This window comes from Fukomys damarensis, unplaced genomic scaffold (assembly GCF_012274545.1).
Source record: "Fukomys damarensis isolate Sample0158 unplaced genomic scaffold, DMR_v1.0_HiC HiC_scaffold_3, whole genome shotgun sequence".
NCBI classification, from domain to species: domain Eukaryota; kingdom Metazoa; phylum Chordata; class Mammalia; order Rodentia; family Bathyergidae; genus Fukomys; species Fukomys damarensis.
The window spans coordinates 19,008,478-19,023,533 of NW_022900915.1; the positions used below are offsets into that span (position 1 = coordinate 19,008,478).

General features: G+C 38.4%; 1 protein-coding gene across 8 annotated transcripts in view; it reads left to right on the forward strand.

Moving 5' to 3' along the window:
• Fam13b (family with sequence similarity 13 member B) overlaps window positions 1–15,056 on the forward strand; it is a 97,635-nt gene that overhangs the window by 38,754 nt on the left and 43,825 nt on the right. For all 8 annotated transcript variants that reach the window (XM_010613750.3, XM_033767341.1, XM_033767335.1 and 5 more), the window contains exon 7: window positions 6,960–7,114. In XM_010613750.3, coding sequence (XP_010612052.1) covers window positions 6,960–7,114 — 155 coding nt within the window. The remainder of the gene's footprint in view (window positions 1–6,959; window positions 7,115–15,056) is intronic.

Below are 15,056 nucleotides of genomic sequence, written 5' to 3' on the forward strand. Positions count from 1 at the left end.
GACTGACGACTGACCTGGAATTCACTGTGTAGCCCAGGTTGGTCTCAAACTCACAGCAATCCTCCTGCCTCAGCCTCCCAAGTGCTGGAATTACAGGCATGTGCCACCATGCCTGGCTAAAAGGCATTTACTTTTTAATTTTTGTGGTACTGGAGATTGAACCTAGGGCCTTTAGCATACTAGGAGAGTATTCTACCATTAAGCTAAATCCCCAGGCCAAACTAGGTAAGTCAGAGTATATGGTAGATATTTTTTGGGGGGACAGAGTTTCACTACGTAGCCCAGGCTGGACTTGAACTCGCAGCAATCCTTCTGCCTCAGCCTTCTGAATGCTTGGATTACAAATGTGGGCCATCATGCCTGGCTCGGTAATAGAGATTTTTATGTTTGTTTTGGTGGAGTTTTTTTCCTATAAATTTTGGCATTGTTTTATAACTGTATTATAGCTATTGCAAAGAAACTGGCTTAGAAGAATACTGTATAAGCAAAGGGTGAGAAATTTAAGGTAGAGTAAAAAAAGATCAATACAAACTTATATTTTTATTTTTGTGGTGCTTGGGAATGAACCCAGTGGCTTAAAATGCTAGGGAATTCCTCTACCACTGAGTTACATGCCCTGCCTTATACAAACTTAGAAATATGAACTTGTTCCTTGATTACTGTAATAGGTCAGCATAGTGGAATCATTGTTATTAATGGAAAGTGTCTATGGAGATTTATAGTTTAGGTTGCAAATCATTTTTTATTTGTCTGTTTTTTGTTTGTTTGTTTTTTGTACCGGGGATCGAACTCGGGCCCTTGTGCTGCAAATCATTTTTTAATTTTTCTTTTTATTGTTATTTTTTTGAGACAGGGTCTCATTATGTAGTTGAGACCGCCCTGGAACTCACTGTGTAGCCCAGGCTGGTCTTGAACTCACAGTGATTCTCCCACCTCAGCCTCCCGAGTGCTGGGATTACAGGCATGTGCTGCCAGGCCCGGCTAATTTTTTAATTCTTGTGGCTGTAGAATATTGAATTCCATTTCTGAAGTTACATTCTGATCTTTTGTTGTTGATACACTTTGGTGGTTGAAACTGTTTCAAGGGTCTTGGTAACTTTCCCTTTTATGAAATAAGAATATTAAAGCTAAGTAATTGCACTTTATCATAAGGCCATATTGGTCCTCAGCTTTAGAATTTGTGATTAAATCTGTTTGTAGGTTTTCCTTATGCACTGTTATGGTGTGGGTCTAGATGTCCCCCCAAGCCTCATGAGGTCATAGGTGGCTTTTTCAGAGGTGGCTCAATTTAGAGTATGTGACCCTAGGATTAAGGGTATCTGATTACTAGACCTACATTGATTGATTTGGTACTGCCCTAATCCCAGTAGTCTGGATAAGATAAAAGGGGCAGAAACATGCTGTTAAGGTTCCCTTGGTTGCTTTTGCTACCGTGTGGGCGTCATCTCCTCTGCGATACCTGTCTGCCATGGGCCACTCTGCTGTGGAGCCAGCCAATTATGAAACGAAGCCTGTACAAACTGAGCTGAATAAACATTTCTCCTTTTATCTTTGGGTGTTGGGTATTTTGTCTCAGCAATGAGAAAAGTATCTAAGACATGCACTTAAGTGGTTTGCCACCAAGCTTTTATTAAATTATAATCTGTGCCTAGGTATGGTGGCACATGCCTGTAATCCCAGCTCCAAGGGAGGCTGAGGTCAGAAGATTGCACGTTTCAGGCCTCCCTGGGCTACTTTGTGAGACCTGTCTCAAAATAATGAAGGCTAGGGGTATAACTCAGTGGTAGAGTGCATCCCTACTATGTGCACGGCCATGGGTTCAATCTCATTATAATCCATGAATTTACTCATTTCGGTGTGGAAGGGACTGCTACTTTTTTTAAATGGGCAGTGCTGCCTCTTATTTTATTTATTTTATTTATTTATTTTTTGAGACAGGATCTCACTATGTAGTTGAGACTAACCTGGAACTCACTATGTAGTCCTGCCTCAGCCTCCGAGTGTGCGCCACCACACCCAGATTGTTGCTTCTTATTTTAAAAAGTAGCTGGGTGTGATAGCACAGTTCTGTAGTTCCTGCACTTTATCTTGGAGTTGGGTATGGTGACGTATGTCTGTAACCCCAGCGCTCATTAGGCTGAAGCAGGAGTGTCACTGCAAGTTTGAGGCCAGCCTAGTCTATAATAGTGAGTTTAAGGCTGGCCTGAACTGCGTAGGGAAAACTTGTCTCAAAACAACCAAAAAAACCTCCCCCCAAACCAAAAATGAGTGTATCTTGGAGATCTGTATTATTAGAATACAGAGTCCTTTTTAAAAATCTTTGTACTTCCTTATTGTATGGATAAAACTTTAAAATTTGTACTGCCATTTCTGCTAGAAAAGGTGATAGTACATTTGGGTTTTCTCAGAACAGTGCTGGTTTATGTCTTTTTCTGGTTAGTGTTTAGTGGCTTCACCTGTCATTGTCAAACACGGCCAGGTTTTGATGATAAATTATATGATCACACTATTAATGGATATTTTGATTGGTTCTCTTCATTTGTATGAGGTTATAAGGCATCATCTCTTGAAAGGTAGTTTATTTACAGGTTTTCCTTGTGTCTGGTTGGGTGGTTATTTATTATATCTTTTTCTGAGACAGAGTCTTGCAATGTAGTCCAGGCTGGCCTTGAACTCACTCTGTAGCCCAGGCTGGCCTCACACTCTAGGTGATCCTCTGGATCACTGGTGTGCACCACCACACCCAGCTGTTTTCTCCTTTCTGTCACCATCTTCCAAGTATGAGCCACTTTAAAGAAACAGTAGGAGGAGCCAGATTAGAATTGTAATGTGTAAACTGAGGAAATCACGTATAAGAATCGCACATGGAACATTTGTTTGTTTGTTTGTTTATTTATTTATTTTGAGACAGTCTCAGTAATAGTCAACGTTGGACTTGAAGCAATCCCCCTGCCTCAGCCTCTTGAGTGCTAGGATAACAGACCTGTCCCACAGTGTCCTGCTAGAATGCATATTTATATATTAAGTAAATCAGATAGGTAAAATTTATTGCCAGAATCAATACATAAACCTTTTAAAACATTTTTTGAAGATTTCCAATTATTAGAGTTTGCTTAATTTTTTTAGAAGATTTAGTTAAAGGACTGATGTATCTCCTCCAGATTATCCTTGTTTGATAAAAAGTAACACGAGGATAGTGGATAAATATACCTTAAATTTTAATGTCTTTGGATGCCCATAAGTAATCCCATTTGTGGAGAAATTCTACATGTCCCCTTGCTTTCATTAAATTATATTTTAATTCCATAATTTTTAAAAATAAAATTAATAATTGCTCAAAGTAGAATAGTGGTGTTTGTTTCACTGATTTTGTATATTTCTAAGATTGACCTACAAGAAACTGGTGGTACCACCTTGACCTTATGTTTATATTTTGACTTCTCAAAATCTGCAAGTTGTGCCTTCTGACTTTATATTGTGGTATAATTTTCTATTATCTTATGGCTTTGTTATGTATGCTGAAATAAATCTATATCTCAAATGTGTTGAATGAGGGTTTTTTTTTGAGACACGGTTTCACTATGTAGCCCAGGCTAGCCTAGAGTTTGCAGTGATGCTCCTGCCTCCGCCTCCCAATTGCTGGGATTACAGAGGTGCACCACTACACCTGGTCCTTTTTTTTTTTAAAGCACTAGTAAAATTGACTTCAACTGTGTGTGCTTTATATTCATCAGTATCAGGAGGTGATGTTGAATTCTATAGAATTGCTCAGGAATAGAAAAGAGGTTGAAGTATTATCATATTGATAATATTGATTGAACAGAATTTGCCCAGTAAATGGATAGTTCAGTGGATCCTAAGAAGCAGTGATGTATTTTTTATTATCTTGGCACCTCTTGCTTAATAACCAGAATTTATTTTCTAATCTATTTTTAGTCTACATTTCCGGATTGGTGTGAGAGTTGCAAACAACAGAAGTATAGATTATGAAGTTTATGTTTGTTTGTTTAAAAGCAGATTTGATAATTTCAATTTGATATGTGAGAAAGTAGAACTAAATATCTTAGAAATACATAGAACTAAGTATCTTCCTGACCAGCACAATTTGGTTGTGTGTTTGAATTAGTCTAATTTTGTTTTGAATTAGTCTAATTAGTCAAATGCTGCTGTGTTGTCTGTATATTTAAATACACAGGCACATGTGGCTGATTTGGCATCTTTTGCTTTTTCTGCTGACTTTGATACTTGTAGGAAGCAAGGTTTATTCAGCACTTTTTGGAGTTTCATTTATTAATGCAAAAATTTGGCTCTAGTAGATACAGCAGTGGTTGAGAGCTTCTGCTGATAGTTTAGATGACAGATATTAGTTCGGGTGATATTCATTCTCTCTCTCTCTTTCTCTCTGTCTCTCGCTCTCTGATGGAACTCAGGATCTTGTACTTGCAAGGCAGGTGACGGCAGCACTGAGATAAATCCCTGTCCCCAGTGTTCTCTTTTATTATAAAAATGATACTATATGGGGCTAGGGATTTGGCTCAGTGGTTCCACCCTCTGCCTCACAAGTGCAAGGGCCTGAGTTCAATACCAGGTACCAAACCAAACAAACAAACAAAAAATAAAAAATGATACTATATGTATAAATGAGGACTTATGCTATATAGAAATTTGAATAATTTAGTTGTAATGACAGCTATTATTAGTTTTTTATGTGTAAACTGTAGTGGTGCTCTGTGAGGTAAGTAGTGTAACATCTTCATTTTATATATAAGACTGAGATAGGGCTAGCAAGGATCTGTAAATACAGATTTTTCTGCTTCCAAACCCTGAGTTACTATAATTTAAAGTAGGCAGTCTGTACTTACTGATAAGGAGTGTGATAGAGTATCGCAGTATAATTACATATCTTTTCTTTGCATTTTGGTACTTTCTGGTAGTATTCTATTTTTTGGGGGGGTACTGGGGATTGAACTTGGGACCTTGAGCTTACAAGGCAGATGGTGGAACCACTGAGCTAAATCCCCGGCCCAAATGTTGAATTCGTTCTTGATTTTTTGTTTTTTTTTTTGGTCTGGTAGTATTCTAGCAATGACATATATCAGGAAAAATACCATTGTATCATGTAGTAGTAAATAGATTTATTTTAAGTGTTCCCATTGCATTTAGTTAGAACAGACAAATGTATTTTTTGTTGTTGATTTTGCTGGTGCCAGGGTTTAAATTTAGGGCCCTGTACATGCTAGGTTGAACTATACTCTAAAAAGTGCAACTGTATCTCTTCGTGTTTTTAATAATTAGTATCAACTTGTGAAAGATATTAAGACTGTTTAGAGGTAATTTCTTGATTGGCATAAGTTGTCTCCCCTCCTCCCACATTGGGGATTGAATCCAAGGCCTTTGCACTGAGCTACAACCTCAGCCCTTTTTATTTTAAGACAGGTCTTGCTATGTTGCTGTTGCCCAGGCTGGGTTGAGGCTTATACTGGGATTATAGGCATATGCCACCATGCCTGGCTTTCGTGTGTGTGTGTGTGTGTGTGTGTGTGTGTGTGTGTGTGTGTGTGAGTGAGAGAGAGAGAGAGAGAGAGAAAGAGAGAGATAGGGGATAAAATCTATGGCCTCGTCATGCTAGGCAAATGCTCTACCACTGAGCTGCATCCCACTTCCTTTTGTATCTTTTAACTATAATGATTACTTAGTGAATTTGATAATGGAGGTCATTTTACAGCCCCCACTGGAAAGATAATTATAACTTCATCCTGATTGAAACATAAATTCTTTGTTGTTGGGACCTACTTCATAGAAAATTTAATCTGAGTTATTTAGAAGTTAGCTGATATTTTCTGAAACATACATTACATATTTAAGTCATTTTCTTATCTTTGTTTTTACACTTAACTCTATCTTGTTTTTTGCACCTGAAAGCCACAGTAATCAGTAAGTCTTTTGTAACTACTAGTAGATTTATAAAACTCATTTTAACTTTTGTTTTTTGGTACCGGGGATTGAACTTGGGTCCTTGCGCTTGCAAGGCAGGCCACCGAACCGCTGAGCTAAATCCCCGGCCCTATAAAACTAATTTTAAAAATGGAGCTTTCTTAATGGTAACTACAGTATGCAGCCTTTTTTTTTTTTTAATTTTTTTTTTGGTAGTACTAGGAATTGAACCCAGGGCCTACCACTGAGGGTATGGTCAGCCCTTATATGTACTTATTTTAAGTTAGTGTCTCACTACTTTACCCAGTATTGGCTCAAAGTTTCAGTCCTTCTGCCTCAGTCTGCCAGACAGCTGGGATTACAGGTGTGAGCCACCGTGCTCAGCTGCAGTCTTTTTTCATATTCTTAGTGATATATTAACATAATGATTACTTCCTGCTTCAAAGTGTTAGTACTTGAAGCCAGGCTTGGTGGCATATGCCCATAATCCAAGTACTGGGTAGGCTGAGGCAGGATTGCCTCAAGTTCAAGGTCAGTTGAGGCTACATAGTGAGTTCAAGCCCCTCCTGAACTACTAGTGAGAATCTGTGTAACCCCCCCTCATATGGTAATATTTTTCTGGTTTTGTTGTCTCCTTTTTTCTTTATATACATTTTAATTTGGTTGGTTGTATTGGGGATTGAACCAGCCCTGGTGCATGCTAGGTGAGTGTTCTTCTACTGAGTTATAACTCTAGCCCTACAGTTTTATTTTGGCATGCAAAAGTTGGCTTTTACTCTATTAAAAGATACCTTGGTCCTTGAAAGCGAGGAAAATGTTTTCTTGTTTGGTGTTGTGGTTCGAACTCAGGACCTTGTGCTAGCTAAGCAAGTGCAGCACCATTGAGCTACATCCCCGCCCTAGTGAGGAAATTTTTTTTAAATAAGTTTTTTGTGTGTAAATTTGTTTTAGAGTAAGTATGTCTTAGATATTTCAGTTAACAGCTTCATTAAATTCCAATTGGAGTTTTCTTTTTTTATATATAGGTTAATGATCTTTCTGAGGAAGAAGACGAAAAGCTGGAACATATAGAAGAACTTCCAGAAGAGGGTGCAGAAAAATCAAATGACATGCCAGAGGTGGTGCAATTAAGGATGACTGAAAACATCCTGGAATCAAGTAATGTTACAGCATCAACAAGGTAAATACTTCAGCTGAATGAACTTAAGCTTTTGAGCATTTTATTATAGACTCACTTAAGCACTGAACACAAATTATAACTGTATGTGAAAGTTTGACATTTGTATGTGAAAAAGAGCAAGAAAATTTAAAGCAGCAGCCTTACTGAAGAATTTTCTGCATTAATGTTACAGCTCTCATAAAAAATAAGTTCTCATAACATATAATTCTTAAAATTTGTATTTATATTAGCTTGTTTGTTGGTTGTGGTAAAATTTCAGAACCTTTGGAAGTAGAATTGCTAGGTTGAATTGACTTGTATTTCTAGCTTCTAGGCTACAACTAGGTTGAAAAGAGTGTAAGGATAGAGCTCTGATCTAAAATAGTACTTCCAGTCTTTTTCATGTATAAAAAGACCATTTTTATATGGCATACTGAGTACATTGGAAAAAATATGATAGTCTAGAGCCACTATCCCTTCACAAAGCTGGCTCTAGAGGGTACACTGTTTTCTATTCAGAAACTGTCTCAGCCATACATATTTCTTAGTTTGCTAAATTCTGTCCTTATTCTCTGTAAGCGCCATGGTTTATTAATCCCTTTCATTAGGAGGGCAGAGCTATATGTTTAGCATACTAGATGTTTTTCATTAAGATTGTATTGATTAAATGGTGGTTTAAAAATAGAAGAAATGATAGTCTTTTAAAAATAACTGTAATAGCTGAAGGAAGAGGAGAGGTATCAGTATTATTTAGAAAAAAATTATAAATAAATAATAAAGCTGAATATGACTGTTACCTTTCTTGTGGGCCTCCTGATCTTTATGTGTAGTTTCTTAAAAAAATAGTTAAATTTGTTGTAAAATTTATGTTATAAATTAATGTTCATGCTTATTTAGTCTGACATTTCATTTGTGCTTTATTATGTGTTTACATGACCTTCCAATTTAATTTTTATTGCCTCTTAACTGCATTTAAATTACATTGAGATATGTGTTAACAGTAATATTTATAGTGGGTTGGGGAGTGCGGTTCAATGATAGAGCACTTGCCTACCATGCATAAAGCCTTGGGTTCAATTTCCACCCACTGTCCCTCCCCAGAGCATGTGTGTGTATCTAATGCACCCCTCTCTCCCTCCCCCCATATATACTTCAGGAAAATAAAAACTTGTATGAATATTTTAATATACATTTACTGAGATTAATACAAGTTTTATTTGGTCTCTGTAATTATAAGAGGTGCTCAAAGTGGGACCATCAGCTTCCAGACATTTATTAGGATGGTGAACTGCTGCTTGGGTAAGCTTGGTCATTGAGATTTTATATTTTTGATATTTTGAGTTGTCTCAGCAAGCATATCAGTACTATACTACTACTGACAAGCAAACAAGCAAACTTTGTTCTTTGACCCTTTTTTTCAATTTTGAATTAATTTATTGACCTCAAAGAGTGAACTTAGATTTGTTTTGTTTTGTTTTATTTGGTACCGGGGATCAAACTCAGGCCCTTGTGCTTGCGAGGCAGGCAGGCGGCAGAACCACTGAGCTAAATCCCTGGCCCTTTAGATGGTTTTTAATAAGTATTTCCAGACCCCTTGAAGGATTTGACCAAGTTTACATTGCCATTAGCAATAGTTTCTTGAGGAAATAACAGCAGGTTTTGTTTTGTTTTGTTTTTGGTACTGGGGATCAAACTCGGGTGCTTACACTTGTGAGGCAGGCTGCAGAATCACTGAGCTAAATCCCCGGCCCCAGGTTTTGTCTTTTTGTTTGAGATTGGGTTTTCACTTTGATGACTAGACCGGTCCTGGGCTCAAATGATTCTCATACCTCAGCCTCCTGAGTGCTGGGGATTCAGGCATATACCACTGGCCTGCCTTGTTAAAATTTAAGCTGACTTCAGAGTAGAAAAACGGTGGTGTCTGGGTTGTGAGCAGTCTAGAGTATACAAAATAAACCAACTTTTAGTGGATCCTGTGACTTAGTCAGCGTTGGCCTTGAACTCACTGCAATCTTCCTCCCTCAGCCTTGCATGTGCTGGGGTTACAGGTGTGCATCACCATACTCAGCAGGACTCACAACTTTGTATTATCTGTGCTATTTAGCTACAAGTACATAGCTATATTGTTCAGTTTTGCTTTGTTTTATGTTTATATCCATTGGAGGTGTTTTTGCGGTATTAGGGATTAAACTCAGGACGTTGTGCTTGCCAGGAAGGTGCAGTGGCACCAATGAACTAAATCCCTAGCCCTGGAGGTCTTTTTTAAAAGGAGCTGTTCATTTGTCTTAGCTTATTTTTCAGGGCTGATAGCTTTACTGTCACACTAATAATCTGTCTTGCTAATTTTTTTTTATATAGACTCATATTTTCCAGTGTCATTTAAAAGGGATAGGAAGCAAAAGACGAATTAACCTTTCTTTCTGTCTATTTTGAACCCAGTAGACCTTTTCTCTCTCTTTGGCTTCTTTGACTAACTGGGAATCTTACTAAAAGTTAGTATTTTGGGGGGCTGGATATAGATCTGTTTAGTGTTTTTCAGAATTACTAATACGGATTTAAAAAGATCTTTTAAAAAAGTGGGCATTGAAATGAGGGTCTTTTCACTGAGCTACATCCCTAACCCTTTTTATTTTTACTTTTTTAATTTAAAAAAATTTAAATTTATTTATTTATTTATTTATTTATTTATTTAGGTACTAGGGATTGAACTCGGGTCCTTGCGCTTGCAAGGCAGGTCACCTAGCCGCTGAGCTAAATCCCCAGGCCCTAAATTTTTATTTATTTTTTTGGTACCAGTGATCTAACTTGGGACTTTGTGCTTGTGAGGCAGGTGGTAGGCACCACAGAGCTAAATCCCATCCCCTCCCTTTTTATTTTTTATGTTGAGACAGGAGTCTTGTAGAGTCACCAAATTCCCCAGGCTTGGACTTGTGATCCTCCTACCTCAAAACCCTCCTACTTGCTGGGATTACCATTGTGGGCCTCTATGCCTGGCAAACTTTTTTTTTTCTTTGACATTTTACTCAGCTAAGAATCATTAATGATGCTTCTTGGGCTGTACTTGAGAGGTGTGAAGGAAAGACCTAGGAATATACCTTCTCTTAAGGCTCTTTTTTCCTTTTAAATTTGGAATGTTTTGTATATATAAGTATCCATGAAACAGATTCATAGCAAACAATTGGTAAAAATTAGTAAAAAGCAAATATCCATATATCACCACCCACATCTAGTAATAAACACTGACACCACAGTAGCTCTCAAAATCCTGGTACCCCCTCCTTCACCACTAAGATAACCGCTGTGTTGACTTTATGGTAATCATTTATGAAAATCAAATCAGAATTTATACCCCTGAGTATAATAGCATGACTGGTGAAAACAAACCTCTGTGTGTAAAATTTTAGTACAGTTTCTTATGCTAAATATGAATGTGAGAATTATCTGTTTTTGCATGTCACTGATTTATTCATTCCCTCGCTGTAAATTATTTTGTTATATGATTACACCACAATGACCTATCTTACGTTGGTGGACAAATTTTTTTTGATTAGTAAGAGATATTATCATAACATGTTTATATGTAATATGTCTTTTTCACCATTATGAACAATTTTGCTGTGTATTTTCTGGTATACAGCTTCTGGTATATATGGCATGCATATAAAGACATATATCTACTGTGTTCAGCTTTAGTAAATATTGCCAGATTATTTTTTAGAGTGCCCATGTCAGTTTACAACCATACTGGCAGTATATAAAGTTTCCATTGCTTCATGACTTTGCCAGTACTTTGTCAGAAATAATCTGGTGCATACTTGTTACAATATTTTGTTGTCATTTTATATATTAGCTGGTTCCTTTTGTGAAATGTCTCTTCAAGTTGGTTGCCAATTTTCTACTGAGTTGTCTTTAAAAAAAAATTTTTTTTTTAAACCGGGTGTGGTGGCCCACACCTGTAATCCCAGCACTTGGGAGGCTGAGGTAGGAGGATCCCTGTGAGTTGGAGACCAGCCTGGGCTACATGGTGAGTTCCAGGTCAATCTCAACTACATAGTAGCCCAGGCTGGCCTCAAACTCTTGCAGTCCTCCTGCTTCAGCTTCCTGAGTGGGATTACAGGTGTGTGCCACCACATCTGGCTTTGTTTGATTCTTTATGAAATGTCTTGTATTTGTGTATACACTGGCATTTTAGTGATAATCTAATCTGACGATAAAAGGAGAAAATTTCTCTGGCAGAGAAGCAATGGGCAATGGCAAATTTGAGAAAGAACAGAGAGGTTATGAGTGCTACCAAAAATTAAACCACAGCATTAGTAGTAGACTAATGGCATCAATGGTTGGGAATTAGAATATTTTTCAGAAGTTACTATAAAATAAGCACGTTTACCAAAAACCACAAATTAAATGATGAAGAGAAGGGCATTAGATTTAAAATTATCCCTCACACCATTCAGTATAAACTACATTATTGGGGGATTAAGAAATACTAAAACTAAAATGAATCTCTGAGATAAGGAATCATCTAAGTTTAGTAGATTGAGTATATTATTAAGGAAAGTACAACAGATTGTACAACATGACATTGTACCTTGTATAATTAAATAACTCATAGTTTAAATTTAAAATATAAATAATAAATGACTATAGCAAATGTCAGAAAGGTATTCTAGTTGGTAGTAAAAGTTTTTTGGAAAGGCCTCATTCATCTTTTGGGGTTTTTTTTCCCCTACAAAAATAACTTTTTTTTGGTTTTTTGAGAAAGGGCCTCACTATGTAGTTGAGACTGACCTGGAACTCACTGTGTAGCCCAGGCTGGTCTCGAACTCACACAGATCCTCCTGCCTCAGCCTCCTGTGTGCTGGGATTACAGGTGTGCACTACCACATCTGACCAATCACTAAATATTTTGACTTTTAGATTTTATGAAAGTTGGGCTGGGGATTTAGCTCAGAGGTTCTGCTGCCTGCCTTGCAAGCGCAAGGACCCAAGTTTGATCCCTGGTACCCCCCAAAAAAGATTTTATGAAAGTTGCTAAAATAGACTGATCACTACAATTCTGTGTGTGCACGTATGCCCTCCCCCCACGGGCTTTTCTGATTTCAGGAATGACGTTTCAAAGAACTCTGTTTAATTTAAATAGGAGTATGTTCTTAAGTGCTTCTCTTGACTTCTCTTGAGAGGACCAGCATGAAGTTGTTTTTTTTTTTTTAAACAAGGACTTGTAGAGATGAGAATAATCCATTCATCAAAGCCCAGTATAAGCCAGGCATAATGGTGCAGGTCTGTAATCCCAGCATTTGTGAGGCTAAGGCAGAAATATCACAGTTTGATTCTGGCTGGGAAATTTGGGGAAATCCTGTCTCAAAATAAAAAGGAGTGGGGATGTAGCTCAGTGCAAAGGCCCTGATTCAGTCACCATTACCACAAAGTAAACAAAATGCCAGCCTAATATTTGTAGTTTGACTTTTTTGGGTGTTTTGAAATAAATTCTTGCTATGTAATTCAGGGTGACCTTGAACTTAACTGTGTAGCCCAGGCTGGCCTCGAACCTGCACTGATCCTCCTGCCTCAGCCTCCAAAGTGTTAGGATTATAGGGATGTGCCACCACACTCATTTTAAGAAATTTTTTATAGGTAGGAAGCTTTGTTTTCCAAAGAAAGATGCCTCACTGTTTCTTTTTTTTCTTTTTCTTTTTCTTTTTCTTTTTTTTTTTGTTTTTTGGATTTTGTGAGACAGGGTCTCACTATGTAGTTGAGACTGATCTGGAACTCACTGTGTAGCCCAGGCTGGTCTCGAACTCACACGGATCCTCCTGCCTCAGCCTCCAGAGTGCTGGGATTACAGGCGTGCGCCATCACTCCCGGCATGCCTCACTATTTCTGATAAAGCACTTGTGCAGTTTGCTAGTAATAGACTTTTTAAAGGGAGACCTGATGATTTTTGAGTGCATGGTAAATGATACTGATTTGGTTTCCTGCAGTGAATCCTGAGAATATTAACTTCATAGGTGATTGTATGTGTTGGTTAGAGATTGTATTTATACTTTTTTTAGAGGATCTTCATAGTACTAATTTGAATCAGCATTTTAAAAAATGATGAGGTAGCTACAGATGTTGTGTATAAGTCACAATGTGAGTGGGACAGTGGTCACTCCTCCCCATAGACAAGTACTGGTTCTGATGTCGGATATGCCTTGTTTTTCCCTGACTAGACAGTTCTACTTGGAATGACCATTGCCTTAGAAGCACTCACAGCATTTTACCATCTGCTGGAAAAGTATCTGCTTGCTGTTACGCAATGCCCTAAGCAGCCCAGTTGCTTTAATCCTGATCTTCACATATCATGACCCCAGCAGGAGCTGTGCCTCAGCCTGCTTCTCTCTTGAGTGAAAGGCATCAAAAGAACCTGTTGCCCAAGGCTGCCCAGAAAAAGATTTCATGAAACTATTTTTCTGTAAAGGAAACTGGATCCAACATAACAGCCCCCAACATATGTTTCCCCCCAAGACTCATATTTGCAGCCCATAGGTGTACTCTGGCCATGAGCTGACACTTACCTTACTGTGTACTAAATTAAGGTTACAAAACTAGGATGAAGTTTCAAATATAGAGTCTCAGGACATGAAGACTTTGGTCTCCAGTAAGCCCTTGCTTCGTGTTCCTGGTCACTGAGGAACGATGTGTTTCTGCTCTCCATAGCCTCAGTACAACTAATGGCTTTCTCACCTGGAAGTTGTGAGGATCAGCCTAACCCAGCAGAGAGCTGATCATCTGCTTTTCTTGGAAGAGGTTGAGTCACTGAGGACATCATTAGCTTCCCAGGCTGCCATATGGTGACAGGCTGAGTGTGCGAGTACTCCAGTGTTCAGAGCAATGTGCAAGAGATGGTGATGGTGCACTCTGGCCCCGGGGGAGTGTGTCAAAGGACACCTCCAGAACAACCCTCCATCTCTTTAGTTGTCTTCTGGGGGCAGGCTTTAAGGGGACACGTTTTATCCTTTAAAAAATGTTGGTGTTGGCTGAAATCAGCTTTGGGCAGCTACTTTTTCTTTCCCATTTCCGGAGTATGGTGTGGGGTCGCAAGAAACTGGGGCAGAGACCTTTACATAGGAGCTGTCAATGGGGTGGTTAGAGGCTGCCCACCTTGGGCTATCTGGCTCTGCTACATGAGATACAACTTCTGCCCACTTCTGAAAGAGTGATTCTCTAGGCTTAACATAGTAACTTGTATTTATGGGCTGCATTTCTGTCCAGGGGCTGTGTCTCACTCAGGCCTCCTTCCCAACCCCTGCCCCAGTCTCCCTACACCTTAACAGACAGAGTCCATAGAGTGCTCCACAAACACCAGGCACACACTGCCAAAGCTGCCAGCCAGCAGGTTCTTAACCAGGTTGATGGGCCTTGGCTTGTCTTCTGTGATCAGTCAAAAGTCAGCTTGTTAGTTATGCTTAGCTGCCCCAGCTTCAGCCTCTAGCATCATTTAAACATATCCTACCTCTTACCTGACAGACGATTTTTTTTAAAAAAGACATTCATGAATAGCTAATGCTATTATTAAATTGAGTACAAGTAATTTTCCTCCAAGCCAAGTACCAAAGTGTCCACAGTAAACTAAAAACCAGAAAAAATTTTTTTTCCTCTAGCCTTGGAACAAATCTTTTTATATTTAAAGGTCTTTTGAATGAAAGTCATTTTTTAGAATATTAGAATCACATTGTTAATACTCATGCTAGGCAGTAGAACATTTTTATTAGTAGTGGGTTTGGGATTCCCAACTCTAGGATGTGTGCATTTGGGCAAGTTAATTAATATCCTTGAGCTTTAGGGTTTTTTTTTCCCCCTCCTGTACTGGGAATTGAACTCAGGATCTTGTGCTCGCCAGGCAAGCACAACACCACTGAGCTACATCTCTGGACCCATTGAGCTTTAGTTTTGTGGAGAGAGGGAGATAATGATAATTCCT